General features: G+C 47.4%; 1 protein-coding gene across 1 annotated transcript in view; it reads right to left on the bottom strand.

The window, feature by feature from the left end:
• Med27 (mediator complex subunit 27) overlaps nt 1-21,162 on the bottom strand; it is a 187,596-nt gene extending 166,434 nt beyond the window's left edge. The window contains exons 1-2 of the mRNA XM_004640436.2: nt 20,922-21,162; nt 18,741-18,885 (exon numbers count right to left, since the gene is read on the bottom strand). Of these exons, the coding sequence (XP_004640493.1) occupies nt 18,741-18,885; nt 20,922-21,124 (348 nt within the window). The 5' untranslated portion in view covers nt 21,125-21,162. The remainder of the gene's footprint in view (nt 1-18,740; nt 18,886-20,921) is intronic.
• Nucleotides 21,163-21,406: the final 244 nt, after the last annotated feature.

Here is a 21,406-nt window from a genome sequence, read left to right as displayed (position 1 = left end):
TGGAGAGGTAACTCATAAGAGCATTGGCCTAGCATGTGTGAGGACGCCCTGGGTTCACTCCCCAGTACTGCCTGCCTACCCACACACAAACACCAAAGAATGACTGAAACTTGGTCACCAATTGTCAAAGGAAAAACTTCATATTAAGCTGAATAAAACCATGTGGAATGTGATCATCTGAAAGTCAAACAAAAACACAATGTAACAGTTACTGCTCTTCTTTCCCAGTGTTTTCACGTGTGACAAAGGAACACTGGTCCCCTCTTCCTACCTCACAGAGGCATTTGGCATTCTGTTTGCAATAACCTGGAAGGTCACGTGAAGGTTAGTGTGTAACAGAAATATCTGGGTCCTCCAAATCTACGGCTTTACAGCTTTAGTGAAACTGTGAGAAAAGCTATGGCCTCTGTAGCCAGTCCCATTATCAATATATTATATACCACTCATTCTAAAACTTCAAATCACAACACATCTTACGACCATGCTATCTGAAAATCACCTCCAACAGCATGTTCACTTTGCAGTGGTATAAAAAAGAACACTGCTTTACAATCAGTGGCATCTCACATTTGACAAAAGAGAAGTGATTTGGTGAGTGCCCCTACCACCTGGACCTCTGTCCCAAGCCTGCAAAGAACTTGGGAACCTGTTCTAGCCCTGTTCTGAAAATCCTGCTGGACTCAAAAGGACAAAGAACAGCAGCAGCCACTTACAGAATCTCACAGCCTGAAAAGAAGCCTATTTACTCACACATCAAGATAAAAGGGCCCAGTTCTTCATCCATGAGACATGACATCCTGGATCAGAATCCAAACCAGTGCTTTCCTTTCTTAAAACCCTCTAACCCAAACTCAAGTATTCACTTTGGAACGTGTGGGATCTCAGTGGGGGCAAGAGAAAAAGAACTGCCCTCAGAAAGACTTGGGTGAGGAGTCGTGGCCAGCAAAGGCCTTTGTGAATGGGAGGCAAGCTTCAAGTTTAAACAGCAATTTGAGCATAATTATCTTCACAGGTTGATACAACACAGTTAAGATTAAATAAATTAATCAAAGTACAAATTGTGCTGGCAAGCTCTACTGCCTGGCTTCTCCCAAGGCCAACCAGCCAGCAGCTCCAAGGCTGCATCTCAGTCACACTCTGGAGCCAGAGGCGGGGGGATCTGGGGGATGGCCCAAGGCGGGCTCCGAGAGCCTTGAGGATGGCAACCTTAAACACAAGGTCCACTATAGTCTCCACACCCACAGCCCTTTGTACAGCAAGGCTGGAAACCCCTCTGGGGGAAAGCAGCTCGGGTGCCCTGTCTGGTGGGCGATGCTGCTGGAACGTGTAACCTCCCACAACCGCGACTCACTGGTACTTCAGAAACAACAGCAGCCAGGTCACAGCCACCACAGTCAGCAGCCAAGCCACGCTGCAGTGTCACACTCCCCAGAACGCACACTCAGACCCTCAGCTGAGGTTTTCACAAGCATGACCTCCCTGGATCTGCACCAAAACCCTAGAAGAAAAGAACAAGCTCTGCCCCTATTTGAAGCTGAGGAAACTGAGACTCCAGAGAGGCCAAGTGACCTGCCCCATGTCACACAGGATTTGATACAGTTGCCTGCACTGCCTGGGAAGAGGGAATGGTATGTTGTTTCAAGGAGAAAAAAAATTAACAAAATTCAATTTCTTTTTTTTTGGGGGGGGGGGGTTGCTGCGAATCAAACTCAGGACCTTGCACTTGCCAGGCAAGTGACTGTGCTGCTGAGCTACATGGTTTTGTAAAGAACTGCTGTACATCTTCAGAGATTAAAGCCTGAGTAAGCAGGTCCCTGCCATAAGGCAAAGTAGGAGTGACAAGGTCTTGTCACAGTGCAAATACCCCACCATGCCTGGACAGACACAGCTGGAAGCAGCTGGGCAAAGAGAACAAATGGTGACCGTCAACAAAAGAAGAAAAGGCACAGGACACACCCCTGACAGACACAGATATAAGCTCACGTCTGAAGCAGGCCAGCTCCTACAGCCTGGAGAATGAGCACTAGGGCCAGAAAATGTCACTGTCCATGGAGCCCTGCACCCTACTCAATGGCCATGCTGCTCTGGAACTGTCATAACAGCGCCACCCCCCAGGGTCCCATGCTGCACCATCAGGCCAGGTTGCTGTCCACCTGTTTCAACATGTTTCCCTTTTCCTTTCAGAGGAAGGTCTCCCAAGCTCCACTCCTCCTCAAAGCTTGAGCCAGTACAGTCCCTCTCCAAGGGAAGAATGAGGCAAGACCTTCTCTGCATAAATAACATTTCTGCAGCACTACCTACGGGACATTTTACAAAAGGAAAAGGGGAGTGGGATAAGGGGTGAAGCTCAACTTCAGAAGGGAGTTCTCCAGGTGGGAAGGGAGTCATGAGCTACAAAAGCCACGTCACATACTCAGCCCACTCCCGTTGGCCCTGTCCCTTGGGCTATGGAGGGTCTGTCCTGCCCAGCACAGTTACAATTGGACATAATGCTATGGTACAAAAACAACTACACCTCAAGAGCTACTACTGAGTTTGACTGTGAGCTTTTCTTTTTATATTTGCACTAGTAGTAGTTTGCAAACGAAGTTGATTTGGCATATTTTAAAACTATCTTGTTTTGGCTTGAGTATTCTATAATAAACTTTTATAGAGTATATCATGTTAATCACTGCAAAATGTGTTATATTTCAAGAAGGTTATAAACATTTTATTAGCAAAATGCTTTATTTATACATTTTTGAAAAACAATAACACTTTTTCCTCCCAGCATTGGCTCTTACTTGTTATAGCCAAAGATCTCCCCAAACTTTTTGATGAAAGCTAGGCGGGGCCAGGGAGATGGTTCAGTGGAATAAGCGCTTCCCTGGCAAGCGTAAGGGCCTGAGTTCAATCCCCGGTTCCATTAAAAAAAATTTTAAAAAAGCAAGCAAGCGGCTGTTTTCCTGGAAAAGAAATGGACCCCAAATTCAGAACTCCAGTGCAGTGCTTAAGTTACTTCTATGCCAAGGGCTGGCAGAAGCCACAAGGATGGATGAGTATAGTCCTGGCATGAGGACAGAGATCTGAGGCCCCCCTCCGGCCCTGAAGGTTTGGGAGCTCAGACACACTTTCACAACTCAAACTTAGAAAAAGCAACATCCAAAAATATGACACAAGGATACTGACAGGTGTCAAGGTTCAGGGATCCATGTACTTCATAGAGCTACGGAAATGTTCAGAGAGTCCACCACAATGAGAAGCCATTTTCAAGCTCTGTCCCGTTCTAAATCTACAGACACCACATTCTCCAGGTAACAAACCCAAGACCAGGGCCAGGGCTAGACACTGAATCTTCTGGCCATTTGTAGCCTGGGGACCTAGGGCAGGTCATTTCAGTTTTAGGAATCCTGCTCCCTCCAGAACAAATGAAGGCTAAGCCCACAGAACTCTCACAGCAGACAAAAGAACTGCGGCTGATGCTAACCGTAGCCAGCCCCTCTCCTGAGACGTTCACAATACACAACCCTGACACTCCACACCCACAACAGCCTGAGGTGGACACCGTCACAACCCCATGCTAAGGTCACAACCCCGTGCTATGTATCAGGAGACAGAATAACTTGCCCGACATCACAATGAGTAAAGGGACGAAGCCGTGCCACTAGGCGCTAGAGTATATGATTTAACCCCACACTACACAGCTCTCCTGGGCTTGAAGACAATGGTCACATCCACACATCAGAAACTATCCTGAGAAGGGGCCGGGGAGATGGCTCAGTGGAATAGTGGAATAAGCCTTGGCAAGCGCAAGGGCCTGAGTTCAATCCCCGGTTCCACAAAAAAAAAAAAAAAGAAAAAAGAAACTATCCTGAGCTACAGTAAGTCTGAGGAGCTTCTGTACCTTTCCCTCTACCCTTTCTCTACCCTCTTCCTATCTGCCTCAATATAATTAAGATAATTTGCTTTCTGTTTGTATTCCCAAACTAGTTTAAAACACACACACATACACACGTGCGCGCGCGCACACACACACACACACACACCTTGATATGCATTATCCTTCAGCGAACCAGGCCGTGAGCAGAACACAGCAGGCCTCCTGGCACAGGGTGCAGTGGTTACGTGCTATCTACCAGCCCACGCCAAGCAGACCCTGGAATCCTGACTCTGCTTCCCAGCGCCTCTGCTCAACCACACAGAGCGTGCGTAAGTATACTGACTTTGATGACAATGAAGCTACTTATTTAACTCCAAATGCTGGGTTGCTAGGCACTGGAACTACAATGCTGAGCAAGCTGGCACGGCCTCTGTCCCCACAGCAGCACTGTACTTCTAGTTCAGCGTGACGTGCCATGATGCAGGCAGTACAGGGTGGGGAGACCCCAGAAGCACATGTGCAGAAGAAAGGATCACCCAGTTTGGGGAGTTCGAAGACTCCCAAGTGTGTGACTATAAATAAGTATGTACAGATGTGAATATAATTGCCAGGCAAAGGGGGCTACACGCATTAAAGCAGGGCAACAGCTTTGGCAGAGACACAAGGCAGCAGGGCACATACGGCACCTCAAGGTGACTGGGGGCTAACCTGGGGCACTACAAAACCAACTGAGACGACTACGATGTGTTATGGAGTCTGTCCCAGTCCTGAGGATATAGGGGAGTCATCAAGATATCTTAGCATACGAGGTATCTTCTTGCATTTCTGAAGCTCATGCTGATATTCTACGGGGAGAAAACTGGAACTGGTAAGATGGGTTGGTTGGGGACTGACACTGATGTCCTAGCCACAGCAAGCACTTGTTATTATTATTGGGCACCAGGCATCCACAAGGGGAAGTGCCCTACAGACCACAACCAGCCACAGGGAGTGTCACCATCCCTCTAAGACCCAAGCAAAGGGGAAGCCTGCAAGAGTCCCTTTCCACTTGGCAACTCGTAAGAATCAAGCAACTGCCCCGGCCACCTCTGCCAGCGAGGAGCTCTGAAAACCCTCCCTGAAAGCAATCCCTGCCCATCGCTACCTGACAGAGGAGGACTACACCCCATCATCAGAGAAAAACCTCTATAGGAAAAGCAACATTTCCCACGAGACATCTTGCTAGGAAATTACAACGTTCTGGCTTTATAAGCTGAGGTCCCCACGTACAGTGTTTTGGCTGAGGAGCCCAAGGAACTTTCAGTGAGATCATGTGGTTACACTATCTAAACTACTGTGAAAAAGCATTAAAATCTCAATGTCTGAGTGCATGCAAGCAATTAAAATTACCGTAGACTGCTCTGTTTGAGGCTGGAAAAACAAAGGACAGAGGAAGGAGTGTCGGCCTCCGTGACCCACTGCAGATTTTCTTTTTCTTTTTTTTTTTTTTTAAACAGCTTAAAGGCAAAAAGAACTGGCATTTTTACTATCCAAATCCAGCTCAGAAGTAATCTAGTTAAACAGGAATATCTTCACGGTCTCAAACCAAGAGTCTGGGGGGAAAGGACAGAGAGGAAGAAACCTTGGGGTGATGAAAGGGAAGCCAAGGCCCCCTGAGTGTCTACCGTGTGCCAGCTCTGTGCCAGGCACATCAACCCCTGCAAACAAGGTGTCCTCAAGCCCACTCACCTGTGAGCAGGGGAACCTGGAAAGCTCCACAGCGGTTTGAGCAAAGCTCTCCGATGGCCACTGCATCACTGTAAGCACTCACTGAGAAGCCAAGAATCAGTCTTTGAACTTGGGTGATTCCAGTTCTCAATACAAACACCACAGTGATGCACCATTTCCAAGCAATTCAGTGAGTTTGAGGAAACATAATGAATTATAAGATGTAAGTTTAGATGGCAAGGAAGACAACACTTAGTACAGTCAGGTAACTGGATGAAGAGCCAGGCAGGAAGTCTGGCCAACAGAAAACAGTGCCTTCAGGACTCACTCAGCCCTGGTGAGGACTGAGGCAGGTACACAGGGTCAGTCACATACAGGCAAAGCCACCCCAGCACCCCAGGAGCTCCAGACACTTACACAGCTCAGCTAGAAATACAGTCATCACTTTGTTCTGCGGCTCAGTTTTCCACAGTCTAAATTTCTTTTTTTTTTTTTTTTGCTCCGAATGCCTTCAGGGCAGGTTTGGCTGGCTTGAGTTGTGGGGATCAAACCACAGCAACCTGAGCCTGACTGCTTTGTGGAAGCAGCCACTTAAAGAACTGAGCTAAGGGGCAGGCCCCTTCCATAGTATAAATTTCTTGCTACCAAGAACATTCTGAAAGGAGTAAACAAAAAAGTCCAGAAGTAAACAACTCCTATGTCTTAAATTGCACGCTCCCCTGAGCGGTGTGATAAAAGATGCTGAGGGATCCCACTGCCTCCCTTGCAGCCCGGAGACGGCACCTCTATCTAAGCGTCCACACTGTATCCTCTCCTACCTGTGCATCACCCACCGTCTGCCTGGGTGATCAGATCAACTGTTATGTTTCTCAGGTCCACAGAACTTTATTTATGTTCACAGAACCTTATTTTAATTAATAATGACCAAAGCACAATAGCTGTGATGCTGGAAATCACATACCAAAGAGAAGCATAAAGTGCTTCTTTTAAGTAAAAAGACAGTTCTTAGCTCAGCAAGGAAAAAAAGAATTATATGCTGATGATACTAAGATCTACCATAAGAACAAGCCTTCTGTCCATAAAATTATGCAGAAGACAAAAGAAATGCTTGCTAGCTTTGCTGTCGTACATTAAAATGCAGTATAGAGCCACTGTGAGAATGAGTGCTGAAAAGACACTAACTTACACGGTTCAGTCTACTCAGGGTTTCAAGTATCCTCCAGGGTTCCTGAAGCATGCCCCAAAAAGGACCACTGTACAGAGAATAACAAATGTGTAACAGCCTCTCCTACAGTCACCAAGCCACAATGCACAGGAAACGTGGAAAGTTCTCTCATGAAACAGACACAGCAACAGGGTCAGATCTGAGGTTGGTGACAGCAGAGAAGTGAGTACCCTAACGCTAATCAAGTGACTCTTTTCCCCTGTGGACACAATTATAAGTCCTAAAATCAATGAGGACCTCTTACTTAAAACAGGCATAGTCTGAGGTTGGTATAAAATAAGGACAAACTAGTGACAGGCCAAGGGCAAATAAACCAAACACTTTCTATCACTAATAAGGAATTTGCGTTTGCATTAAGCATACAACAGAATTAAAATGCAACAAGCTATAAAAATGGGATGATATTTAAGATGCTCCAAAAGCAAGACAAAATCAGCTTTCTGTTTAGATACTTTTCTAGATCAGGTACATGTGCCAGGTAAATCTCCCAACACCTCTGCGAGTTAAGTTCTTTTCTGATAATTAGAAAAGGTAGCTGAGGCATTTATAGCCAGTGGTTACTGGATTTAAAAAGAAAAAAAAAAAAAAGGCAAGCGCAAGAGTCTGAGTTCAATCCCTAGTTCCACCCAGGAAAAAAAAAAAAAAAAAAAGACCAGAAACAAGGCTAGGAATTATTATTAAAACCAGAAGTGTGGGCCCTGTACTTCTCTAGTTGAGTTATAAAGCTGAATGGAGAGGGCCAGAGAGATATAGCTCAGTAGAATAAGTGCTTGCCTGGCAAGTGCAAGGTCCTGAGTTCAATCCCCGATACCTCAAAAAAAAAAAAAAAAAAAGAATGGAGGTTAACATCCTGGAAAGTGGGAATTTATCAGCTTCACTCACTGTGTCTAGAATGCTGCACACAGTAGGCACCTGCACACAGGAGGTACTCAATGACACACACTGCACAAATGGGCCAGAAATGTCCTAACAAAAGGCAAAGTTGGGAAACTCAAGTGGTAACTCAAGAGCAAAGTTGGGAAGTGATTACAGTTGAGATTCTTACAATAAGTTTTGACCATGGGAATGCATGCACACTCACTTCCCAACTCAGGGAGGCATCGAGAAGCAAGCTCAATCCAAAGTGTGCAGGCAGGGGTGGCAACTAATGACAGGTATAATAATCAGAAGCCCATGGAAGAATGCTGCTCTCTAATCCTAAAACACAGATTAAGACATAAATGGGGAAAAGAAGAGCAACTGGTAGCACACAACTCCAACAGAAGACTAAATGCAGGTCCTGTTTAAAAGAAAAGACAGCTAGGCATGGTGGTGCATGCCTTTAAGCCCTGCACTCATGAGGCTGAAACAGGAACGTCACTGTGAGTTTAAGGCCAGTCTGAACGACACAGTGGGACCCTGTCTCAAAAAGCCAGTGGGGGCACAAAAGAGGAAGAACACCTATCTTGACACAGCTATTTTTTGGTACCTCCCTCCCAGGTCAGTGGAGGAAACCGGGTACTCCTGAACAGTCCTTTCTCTTTTGTGAGACACCCAGTCATGATGCCAGTCACTTATCATGTCCACAGCTTAAAGCAAGACCTCTCCAAAAGCTAAAGGCATTAGGGCTGTTCTGCCCATGAGGGTCAAGGTGGTTCCCCTGGGCCACATCCTAACCTCAGCTGGGTCCCAAGACTAGCTGTCAGTGGATCATGTCTGCCTGTCCCTGATGACTCCCTTTGCTATGTCATGTGGACGGACGTGGGTCACCTCAGAGAGAGTGGTGTCTTACTGGGACTCCACATGAAGAGAAACACACTCTCCTGAACGTCCAGTTAGTGTTTCCTTTTCAAGCTGCCAAGACACTGCTAGTGACACGAAGAGGGTTGGGAGCATGACCAGGGAAAAGTCAATCTAAAAAGAAGGTGTGATGACTAATCTGATCTCTGAGGTCCCCCTGAGATCTGACACTTAGGCTAAGGAAGTAAAGTCCCTGGAATATCTGGGAATTTGACATGGTGATTCTCAATTACTAGTACCTAGATGCTAGGTATCTAAAGGTGAAACCACAGTTCCAAACCAGGAGAAGTGTATGACACAGGGTGGTCAGTGCAGCCTCCCAGAGGCAGTGGGCAAAAACAGCTGCAATCAACTCCGCTTGGTCTTCACCAAAGTAAGGCAACCCCAGCTGAGAGGAGGTGGATGGCAGGGCACAGCCAACCACTCCAGGGTCCTTGAGGCCACCAATGAGGCTACAGGAGACTTCAGAAAGTGCATCCACTTCACCAGGTTGACACAAGTCTGGCAATATGGCCAAGGCACAGGCAGCCTAGATGATCACACTGTCCTGTGGCCAAGCGGAGTCTTGGGAGTTCCACTCATTCTGTCGAGTCAGCAAGGAAAAGCAGAAGTGGAGCTATGGCCTTGGTTGGGCAGGACTGGCCCCAGCAACAAACTTCCCACGCAAGTGACTGCCGCACAGCAGGAGAATGCGGGGCACAAGCACTAGAAGCCAAAAGACAGAGAGGGAACAGGAGGCAAAGTGGCTGCCCCAGCCTCTTTTCCCGGGTCTGGGCAGAAATCCTAAGCTGCACAGAGGCTCCCTGGGAGCAGGACTGCAGCCAGGGGCTGAGGACAAAGCCTCCTGCACTCACCGCGCTGCTCCCTCTCACACTGCCTCTAATAAGCACCACGTGGAACCTAAGAAAGGTCAAGGTGAAACAAATCAAATCAGATTCCAAAGGAAAACCCACAAACAATCTCAAAGGAAAGAGGGAGAGATGCGGAACCGTAAGGGTAATTCAATCCAAATATGTTTTACTGCACAAACAGGAACAGCTGATAGCATCAGTACTCTTTACTAAATGACACTAGGCACCCTGCCCTGAACTCGAAACTCAATGTTTCTAGGCAGATCCTCAGAATCACCCTGGGAAAGAGGTCTGATGTTCTCCTGTCTTGCTGTCTGAGGCCTTCCGACATAAGGTAACATGCCCAAGCCTCAATCCCACCAGGTGACAGGTTGATCATGTGAGAAAGTGCTCAAGTGGGGAAGGAACAATCAATTCACAGGGGCAATCACAGGGCCACCTATTTTGGGTATGCCTCAGAAGACTTCCCAGGGGAGGCAGCAACTAAGCTGAGCCCTGAATGACTAAGTTTTTCACACAAAGGAGATGGACAAATATGTGCAAAGACCCTAAGAGAAGGATTCTGGCCCTTGGGAAACACCATTCATCCAGCTGAATGCAGCTGGCAGAGGACAAGCAAGGAAGGTGAAGGGGTTTGCAGGCAAAATCACATCAGGTTCAGCATTTGCTTGCAAATACTCTGGTCCTCAGCAGCCCCTCAGGAAGAAAGTGTGCAGGGAAGGGACAGGGAAAGAAATGACTTAAGACTGGCAAACATTCTGAATTGTTGAAGCTGGGTCTGCAGAAGAATATGAAGGCCCCTGGGCTGGATCTCAGGGAGAGATCTAGCTTCCCAACAGTTAGGTGTCGAGGTGCAAAGAGGACAAGTGGAGCTGCAGAACAGACGTGCTGGCCTAGAGAAGGCAGAGCAACGAGAGTAAAACACCACAGTAACAGGCGAGCGGCTCCTCTCCCTCACAAATCAGCATGAAGAGGAGAACACAAGACTGGAAGGCACAGCGACGGATGCTCTCTGTACAGCACAATGGCAGGCTTCCTGTCGCTGCTTCTGGGTGTTTAGGACAATGACAGAGGATGACTTCCTTTACAGCCCATTGCGGGGACAAGAACGTGCCCTTGGGAAGCGCTACTTACAATCTATAGAAGGCTCGGGATAAACCACATAGACCTCATCAGTCCACAAAAAGCCAATGGGAGAGTGCTGGGAAGGGAATCGAGATGAACCCTGACACCAGAGTGGCCTGTGCAGGCCAGGCCTCAGGCTGCAGCTGGGAGTGACCCCGCTCTCTCGGAGAAAAGAAATGCAGGGGTCACAAGCCTGACTCCAGTAACAACATTGGGATGCTTCTCACAAAGCACAGCTAACAAGTAAATGTCACGAAGTGGAATTGGCCCAGTGCCTTGGGAGAGAAAGCACTGAAATTACAGGGGCATCGCTTGATCTCCATTCACATTTACACTTGGTGCATTGAAGAGGCCAGTGCTGCCTAGAGACTCTGTGAGGGAATTTTCCACTAAGGTCCTAAGGGCTGCTGCCTCTCTCTGGGTACTTTAGGGACATTCCTGGGTGGGAAGAGATGGACAGACTGCCCAACCAGTTCCCAGAGGGGAGCTCATTTCCATGTCTGTGGGGACACATCAGGAACGTCGCCAGACCTACGCAAGTCAGAGCTGGTAGGACCCTGAGATGTCATCCAAGTCTGCCAGGAAGGTCAGCAGAACCCAGGGCAAAGGCCCTGGCACGAGGTAGGACAACCAGACACCTGGCAGCCAGGGCCAGACACAGCTGTCAGGTACCCTCTGTGCAGCACCCCCCTGTGCCTCCCCTCTGCCTCTCACCACAACCAGCTGGTCCAGGTGCAGATGTGTCAGACTCTGTCATCCTGGCACACAACACTACACACAGAGGCACAGACGGGGTCGGCTCCTCACCCCAATCATAACACTGGCGATGCAGGGGATCAAACCCACCATTCTGACGCTACAGCCCCGCTTTAATGGGCACTGACTGCCACTGGACAGCATCCAAACATTTATTTTTAAATTGGTTTTTGTGTTCAAACCTTTTCCTAAGAAACAATGTTAAAAATCCCAAGCAGGCTCACATTTTCCCACCAGATAAACTACAGAATGGATTGGATGCCAAACTCTGGAAGGTCTTAGAGAATCCCAAAGTAGGAAGAATCCTATTTGGACATATGTCAGCCCATCTCGCCTCCTCCCTGGAAAGCCTCTCATACTTCCTTACAGTTTCATTTCTTTTTTCTTTTTTTCCTCTTATGGCTTCTCAATTCCCAATCCCTCGTCTTCCCTTCCAAGGTATATGAGGAAAAAACCCATGCATATACTAGTAGTGTTGCTATCCATGCTTAGGCTTCTTTGGAGACACAAGGCGCAAGCATCTTGAACTTCAGAAGAATATACCAAAGTCACAGGTGGGAGGCCTTGAAATAGAGTGAAAGTCACTGAAGGAAAGGCCAGGACAGTGCAGTCGTCTGTCCTCATCCTTGTTTTTCACAGCATGGGATCAGCCCCTAAGGAGTACTTACTCTGTCCCAGGAAAGGGCTCTACTTGGCATACTTCCTTCCAACCTCACAGTCTTCCTGAACTAGTCCCATATTACAGAACAGGAAACAAGACTCACAGTCATCCTCACAGCTACAAGGCAGAAGAGCTGGGCTAGGAGCCAAGGTGGTCCAGCTGTGGGGTCTCCGCACCTCATCCCAAAGCAATGCTGCCACCTCATACATAAGTATGCACACATGTACTACTGTTGTGCCTAACAGTCCTAACCACCATTTATTTGGCCCTAACTGCGTGTGAGTCAGCCTAATGCTTTTCTTCTTTCATGATACTGGGAACTGAACCCAGAACCTCACATCCACTAAGCAGGTGCTCAACTATCAAGCTATGTCCCAAGTCCTTCGTAATTCATCTTAGAGTCTTTGCTACAACCCAGCAACACAAATACTAGCATTATCCTCATTTTACTGATTCTCAAGAAGAATTTTCTGACTTGTTCAAGGCATCACATAAATGCAGAGCTAGACCAAAACACGGCAGTCTGGCACAGAATGTCCATCTAGCCTTTATGTTCCTGATCCTACTGTGTCTAGATATCTGCTAAGCTGGTTTTACATTGCTGTTTTTGCTGTTGGGCTATAATACTTTGTTCATTTTGTAATAGTTCCCATGGAATCCAGCTCTAGGGGTGGGCGGGAAAAGGAGGGTACAGGGTTCAAGGTGGAGCAGGCAGCTGATGCTACAGTCAAACCCACCATGTCAGCAAGTTCACTTGGGTGAGGAGCTAAGGTTAGGCTCAGGAGAAAGGGCGCCTATACCCACGGTATCGGGTACCTTGGCAACAAGCACAATCCAGAGCACTGCTTAATCCTGAAAGTCATGGTGAGTTTGGGGGAGCATTTAAGCAACTTTCTCTCCTATCATATTCAGATGAATCTGAATGAATTTGACCTGTGTCAGCTATGCAGAGGGAAGACTGAGTCAGGCCTGGCCTGGCCACGAAAAAAACAGAAACAAGCTATCGAGAACCCACAAAATAGAACCACCAGCCTCCAGAAATCACTCAGCTCTCTCAAGCTGGTTTTCTCATGCTGTCAACTCAACAGTTGCCACAGAACACCTGGTGTCAGGTGCAGTGGCTCAAATTAGCCTGACCAGTGAACTCCAAGAGACATCTACCAGGTCCTAACTGTAGCAGTCCACACAGCACCCCAGGTGACAGGCAACAGTGCTGAAACTGCTGACCTCAGCTCTCCAGGAGTGCTCATCAGTCCACCAACAGACCTCACCCTGGCTTCCAAATTGCCTCCTGGAATCCAGCCCTGGCCCCAGCACACCATCTCAGAAGTTTCTCGTACCTATAAATAGCACAACTAGATTTCTCAGTAATGACTGAAAGTGGAAAGGCCCTTATCATGCTTCATCAAAAATACAAGCAAGCAAACCACAAAAGGGGTTATAAATTAAAAATTCAACACAAAAAGCTTTATTTTTCATTCATTCAGCGAATTTTAATTGCATGCTTATTGTGTACCATGTACCTTGCTAGCACTCCACACAGGGAACAAGACAGACACAGTACCTCTCCTCTGGGATTTAAGGTTTGCCCTGAAACAAGGACAAGTTCCCTTCAGAAAAGGATCAGCACTGCACTATAAAACAATTCCAACCCTCGAAGCTCCAGGATGCAAAACCAGGGTGTCTTCAGGGAGGGATGCGGGAGACAAATGTCACAGTAACTAAAGCTAGGGAGTAGGGAGATTTGGAGAAAAACTCAGGAGGGCAGAGTGGAGTAGATGTCTTCAAACTTTCAAGTGCTTCCTCCTGAAGTCAAAAGCTGCTCTTAGGGCACGCCTGCAATAAGGGCCGGGGTTCCATCCCCAGGCCTGCTGTGCCGGCCCCACCCCTGAGGTGCACTGAGATGTCAATAGACTGGGCATGGTGGCACACAGCTGTAATCCCAGCTCTTAGGAGGCTGTTAACAGGCGGATCACTAAGAGTCTGATCTAGTAGTGGGACCCTGAACACTCTGTAGACCCTTCCCTAAAATATAAAAAAAAAAACAACAGCAAAAAGAGCACTTTAGGGGCCGGGGAGATGGCTTAGTAGAATAAGCGCTTCCCTGGCAAGTGCAAGGGCCTGAGTTCAATACTGGTTCCAAGAAGAAAAAAAAAGCACTTTACTCTGGGTCCATTTTCCAAACCCAGCAGAAAGTGGCACTTTCAGGGTCTCTGCCGCCTCCGCTATCATCAAGGAGAGGTGAAATACTGGTCTCCAGGCAAATACAGTCATACATCCTCATGTTCAACTGACTGCTAACCAAAAACACCCTGTCTACACTAAAAAAGCACAGTCACTTTTCCTTCTTACTATTCCCCAAACAGTACAGGGCAGTAACTATTCACACCGCACGGACATCGCATCAGATGCAGGAGGTCAGGTCGGTGACTTGAAGTACACAAGGGAAGCAGCACAAGTGGAACACCCTGGATGTCCCAGCTACTGGGGGGCTGAGGGGTGAGGATCACCTGATCTCATGAGTTCCAGACCAGCAAGATCCCAACTCAAAAAACAAAAGTGAAAAAACTATACGGGAGGATGTGTGAAAGTTGTACGCAAACACTGCACCATTTTCCGTAACGGACTCCAGTATCTGCGTTTTCTGACGTCCTGGAGAGAAGGAGGAGACCACTGAGAGCAGCCCTCCATGGACACCAAGGAGCAATGTTACGCAGCAGCCTTCTGCCCCAAACAAACGAGCGAAGTCAAAGCTGAAAATAAAAGCCTGGTGACAAGACGCTGGAAACCTGGGAAAACGACCTTTAAGACATGTTCAGTCTAGTGCAAAGCATCTACAAATAATAAGTGATATGAAGTCTACATTGACGACTTTACAGCAAGGACAGCATTGGCACCAATTATTTTGGGGGCTAGTCAAAGGAACTTGTCATTCCTCCACAGAACAATGACCTAAAATAGGTGCCGAGTAGTTAAAAGCTAAATTCTTTCCCGGTTCAGAATGGAAAAAGTGCTGCTCCCAGCAAACTGACATCATTTCACTAAATTAGATTAATTTTTAAATGTGTTATTCTACCAATTATGCCAACTACCATGTAATTAATATGCCAACTGACTTGACAAAAATTATGAAAATCCCCTGAAGAAAATAGCTAGTCATTAGGCATGCATGAGACTCTTCCTTGGTCAACTGCTGATAAAACAGCAAGTTCACCACGTAAGGGCAGCATCAAAGCCCTTCCCACATCCTTCCATTCTTAGCCAATAGCACGGAGAGCTGACACTGGCAAGTTACCCCCAACTTCACTCCACATATTAATGCACTCGCTGGTTTAAATTCTTTGAGGGTAAAGTGATGAATGGTAAAAGCTCTGGCAATTAAAAAGCTCTTTTCATTTGTAGGCGAAGCGAGATAAACACATATAATTAATTGTTTTGCTTCCTCCGTGTCACCAGCTGGAAATTAGAATACTGTCTTATTTCTGGAGGCTACTTCTTGAATTTATTACAGAAATGTACATAACAAGGTAAAACATTACCCAGGTTTTCCTCTTTTCTTTCTGGATTTTAGGGATTCTTACTATCTACCTTAAATCCTTCCCCCAAATCAGGTGCCGTACGAATAAGCACTGGTCACACGGGACATCCGTCATCTACCATCACAGATGATAAACACGCTTTCTCTGCAGCCCTCCTCTGAGCAGCTGCCTCACCCCTGAACACAGCTGCAAGGCCATGAGCTGGTAGCACACAGCCTCAGCAGGAAAGAATGCAACACTTGACTAGTGCTATCTGCCCTGGAAAGAGCAAGGACTTAAGGACCTATAATACCATGTATTAGGGGCCAGGGAGATGGCTCAGCGGAATAAGCGCTTTCCTGGCAAGCACAAGGGCCTGAGTTCAATCCCCGGTTCCGCAAAAAAAACACAAAAAACAAAAGAAAGAATTTCAAGCCCTAATACCATGTATTTGTCAACTTCATCCTTTGTTAGATCATTACAAATGTTTTAAAAAGGAATATAGATGGAACGAGTAAGATGTATAAGTTCAATGTACTGTAAGTTGTTTCTAGGAAGCAACCAAAAGGGGGAAGAATGTGTCCTTGGGTTGAAAACCTTAAAACTGAACCAAGCATTGAGTTTTAGAGGAAAAAGCAATGACCTCAGTCAGGAAACCCAAACTAGTCCACTGGGGTGCTGTGAAGAGGCCAGCCCACTGGGCCTCAGTCTGCTGGCTGTCACCTCAGAGGCTGATCTCCTGCCTGCTCTCATTGCTGGCACACAGGAAATGAAAGCACGGTCACTGTGCAGACGCTTCACCAGGCAGGCCCAGGGGAGGCCACCAGTCTCGCCGCAGGGGATACACACGCGTGTATCGTTATATGTGCTGTTCAGCTGCAGTATCCCCAAAGCAAGACGTTCCATGTAAACATTTTTTCCTTTAATACAATTTCTTTTCCACTTTGGGATAAAGGTGAGGTCTAAGAAATAGCTGCACAATTAAATTCAGTGAACAAGTAAACCACCATCATTCAAAATCACTTCAACGTAAAAGTAGTGACTGTTAGTTTTGAGATTGGCTTATATACTCCCAACGCTGAAGTCCTTGTTGCTCTAAGCTTTAAGAACTTTATCCACGTGACATATCAAGATGTTTTTACTGTCCTAACACCAAAAAGCAAAACTTTGTACAAGGAGTCTAACCAGAAATAAATCACCAGGCACTGACCAAATTCTAGCCACATACCAGGTAACCTTTCGAGTAGGTGACCAAGATTGCTTCTGGGAAAAGCTGCGAGGGCAGGGCTGTCTGCTGGGCTGGGACAGTCCCACGCCTGGCTTGACAACTGCAAGAACATCTCTGCTTTTCTGTCTGCCCTGTTATGGTTCGGACATGTTTAAACACCAAGGTTTATGCATTGAAAACTTTGGCCTTAGAGCAGCACTGACAGTGCAGAGCCTGTTCGAGACAGGGCCTGACAGGAGATCCTTAGGTCAGCTGGGGACACTCAGAAAGAGTGCAGGACCCTGCCTCTCTGGCTTCTTGTCTAATGGGACCTCCTCCCCCCACATGCACTCTCGTTGCTGTGACACCAGCCACCCCAAGGTCCTCACCAGAGTCAAGCCAATGCTGGCGACTAGCCCTTGAATCTCCCAAACTATTAGCTCAATAACCCTCTTTCCTTTGGGCAGGTAGCTGGCTGTAATAAAAACGCGACTCATCCAGCCCCTGCTTGGGAACTGCCCCTTTCACTCCAAGAAGCATCCCTGCTTGTGCTTCAGGTGACCTGAACTAAGAGTTTCCCCCCAGGGATTCAATGAGTCATCTCTGGGACACCTGCCTAGCAGGGCCACAGTCATTTCTCAAGGTCTGATGCAGACACTAGGAGAACTCCAGGCAGATGTCGACAACAGCTGAGGCATCTTTTCCAGCATTTGGAAAATATCAGAACAGAAAGCCTCAAGCAAGAAAGGAGGTTTCTGCCACATCAGCTGTGTCCCCTGATGATCCCCATGAGCTCGGCCTCACACCAGAACCCCCTTGTACAGTTTAGTTCTTTGACCCAACGAAGTCTCTTCCAAACTCCTAGACTTAACTACTAGATTAAAATGAGTTTCGACATGGGCAGCTGGAAGATTGGGGTAAAGACTTTAGGCTAAATCTAGCCATTTAAGGTTCAAGTTAATTCTTCAATATCTGAGGACAAACCGTCCTCTTTCTGAATCAGCTCAGCTTCCAGGGTTCTACTTCAAACCAAAGAACACTAAAATACCCCAAAGGTAAATTCAAATAAAAATCCCTGCACACCAGAAAAACTAAAAAGGCTCATGTTTCCTCCAAGACCTAAGGGAAAAAAGGGATGGACAACAAGGGGACAGAGCAGCTCAGAGCCAGTAACTGCAAGAGCGGTGATCTCTAGGGAGTGATGAAAACTGCTTTCAAAATTGTTCCTAAGTATTTTCAAATGCCCTATAAACAGGAAAACACACATACAACAACAGTTAATAAACAAAAGGCACTCATAAGAAAATAAAATGTTTCTAGGCTTAATGAGCCTAGCCGTTCCTGTTTTTAGGCTAATTCAGCTTTGCTCTCAGGGCTGTCCTGAGGTCTAAGTCATGGGGCTGTCAGCTGACAGACACTATGAGTATCAAATTCTAGAGAACATGTTGGGAACGATCTTCCTCAGATGGAGTCTAAGGTACTAATTAGACAGTACTCCAACAGACAGCACTCTGGTGACGTGCTCCCATTACAAGGTAATAACAGGAAAAAAAAAAGTGAATGACTCAACATTTAGATCATCAGTCCTTCACCTTCTGGGAGCCAAATACCTCTGAAAACCTGATGAAAGCGAGGGCACCTTCCCAGACAAAAATGTACATAGCACAATATACCTCATATAGTAGCAAGAGGTTCATAGAAGCTGCTCCTAACCTGTATTCAGTTTAAATATACCTGACTTAAAATTCTTTTAAAAATTAATCCTCAAAGTGTTCAAAGTAGCTTACAAGGATATTCTAAAAATCCAGAACCTTTAAATCCATGCTGACTCGAAGATAAGCAACGAAGTGGTGGAGGACGTTGCTCTCCACGGCACAGTGCTGGGCTAGCTGCATGGCCCCGGATTTAGGCCCCAGTGAGGCAAACATAAGTCCATGAATAAATACGCAAAGAATGTAAAAAGAAACAAAAGCTGACCCTCACTTGCTACCCATGTGGGAGATAAGCACATGTGGCTTCTGCTCCCTTCATGCCACTTAGGACGGCCCGTACCTTGTTGGACCACTTGTAGGCCTGCAGGAGCTGGCTGTAGAGCGGAGTTTTGTCTTGCACTGGATCCAGGCTCAACAGCCCGCTGTTGTGGAGAGGGTGGTTCTCAGACGGCTTGCCCACCAAGTTGCTCAGACGCTCCAGCTCACTGAAAAACAGAGCACATAAACCTGAGCCTGCCTCATCAAGCACACCAGCCAGCGGCTGCTCATCAAAGCACACACTGGAAGTGCCTTAAGAAGAAGTATCTTCTGAATGAGTGGTAAAAAAGACCAGGAACAACCAAGGAAAATCCTAACTTGGAGTTTAATCTCAATTTAAAACAGAACTCCCTGGTGCTGATCCAAAGGAGAAAAAAAAAAGTTGAGAGTACAAGAATCAGTAAGACTCCTAAAATCAGGATTTAACAACTCGAATTAGTCTCTGCAGGGGAGGAGACTTTCTGGGATCTTGCAATGTGGCGCAACACTGCCGCTCACAAAGGGTTTTCAGACCCACGTGCAGATCACTACATTTGGCAGAACAGCAAGTACCTGAATAAATGATGATTATTTATCATCCACACAGGGATAGACTTTGTACATGACGCCTCACAGATGGTAAAACTTAGCAAAACAAAGAAGAGATAAAATAAACAAATGGGATGGGAAGACACCACGGAGGGGGTTGTGTCAAACAAACGCTTCAGTCTAGCAGCAAAACTCTGGAGAAGCTCAGGAAAGTGAGCCAACTGTAAAAGCACATTCCGCAGGCGCGTTCTGAGGGGCCAGCCCCCGACTGCCAACAAAAGAGTCTCTTTCTGAACAGCTCATGCTACATTCTTTTCAGAATCTTCAGCCATCTTCTTGCCACTACAGTACAGAGATTAAAGAAGGCAAGGGGTAGTGCCATTATTTAAAGTTTCTAAAAACAGTAAAGGGTTTTGACATCCTGAACATCAAAAAGAGAAGCAGGCCAGGGACATAGCTCAGTGGCACAGCACCTGCCTGGCAAGTGTGAAGTCCTGAGTTCGATTTCCAGTACCAAAAAAGAAGCAAATCCAGAGAAAATGGACATGTAAATGAGGAAAACACTGCCATGGCTCCTCAAGCAGGGAAAGTAATGACTGGTGCTTGGCACGGCACCCACAGGCAGCCACTGGATGCGGGAACTGAGGAGGGACATTTGACCGCCACCTTTGCCATCCTACCTCTTCTTTTCACCTGGCTACTGAGGAGACCAAGTTGCAAAAAATAACTGAGCTAAGGGTGTGATTCAGTGGTACAGCACTTGCCTGGCAGGCCCAAGGCACTAGGTTCCATCCCCAGCACTAAATGCATAGGATCAGCAGCTCACCAAATACCTTTCCTACTAAGCTCGGTTCTGAGAAATAAAAGCAAAAATCCTGAAATTCTAACCTTCCTGGTAGAACTAACTCTCCAAAGGAAGGAAAGGCAAATTCAGGACGTGGGCAATCAATAATTACCTATTGTGTGCTAGACTTTTACGGACATACTCTTATTTAATTCCTACAATAAAACTTATGAAGTAGAAGTAAAAAAGGCAAGATTTGTAGGACAGAAGAAAACGTACAATCCAGACCTTTAACAAACCACAAACCAAGAACTGGGAAAGGAGACTAAAGCATAAGCGATTATTTTCATTAACAGATACGAGAGACTAGGTTTCTACTGAGAAGAACTGAACGAACGTTGAAAGTGAAGTGACAGTTTTGAGCCAGTGGCTTTAGTAGGGGGACAGCCAGATCAAGGCCTGTTTTGTCTCGCTAGGGAGCGAGGTGAGGTGGAGCTGATGAATTCCAGGCTGGGGGGCGGGGACCTGGGCCCATCAGATCCAGGCCCTGGTCTGGGCAGTGCTGATCTGGACCGTCACTACAATCTGACCACACACAACCGGGCCCAGAGGGCCCACAGGTGAGAAACCTGCTGGGCTCCGCCAAGTGGAAGTTCCCGGCAAGAGCGCGCCCCCTCGCCGGAGCGGACGACCCCGGCCGGGATGGAGCACGGCAAAGGAGGCGGAGCGCACGCACGCGAGAAAGCGGGGCTAGGGGGGAGTCGAGCGAGGGGTGGAGAGCACGGAAAAGGGGGGACGCCGGACCGCGAAGCCTCGCGCGGGGTTGCAGCGGGTCGTGGCACGGCGCGAACAGGGCGGGCCCTCGACCCCAGCCCCGCCGCCGGTACCTACTTGAGGTCCCGGTTGACCGAATGCAAGTTGTCCTGGAAGTGCGCAATGAAGGCCTTCTCCCGGCCCTCCAGCGTCTCCTTGTTCCGCATGCCATCCTTCAAGCAGTCGAACACCCTGCTCACGCTGGAGCGCAGCGCCTGGATGGCACTGATAGCCTGGGCAAAGGCCTCCAGGTTCACGCCGACGCTCAACACGTCCGCCATATTGCCGCCACAGCCGCGGGCGCTCCGCAGTCGGCCCCACGAGCAAACCGGCGCGCGAGTTGATGACGTAGCCGCGGTGGCCGCTGGGAAACGTAGTGCGCACGCAGCTTCTCGGGCAAACAGGGTGTCCACTCCGACAAAAGGAATGCCTGGGCGGGGAAAGGGAATCTCAATTTGAGGAAGTCAGCTGCGTTTCCTAGCGCATAATGCTTTGCTTAATGACTTGCCTCTCCCCGGGGTAAAGGCTTCAAACATACTGAATAAGGTGAGTTTGCATTCCCA

Source organism: Octodon degus, unplaced genomic scaffold (assembly GCF_000260255.1).
Source record: "Octodon degus isolate 3935 unplaced genomic scaffold, OctDeg1.0 scaffold00123, whole genome shotgun sequence".
In the NCBI taxonomy this organism is placed as follows: domain Eukaryota; kingdom Metazoa; phylum Chordata; class Mammalia; order Rodentia; family Octodontidae; genus Octodon; species Octodon degus.
Note: the sequence above shows the minus strand (reverse complement) of the source record. Positions and strands in the feature narration are given on the sequence as shown.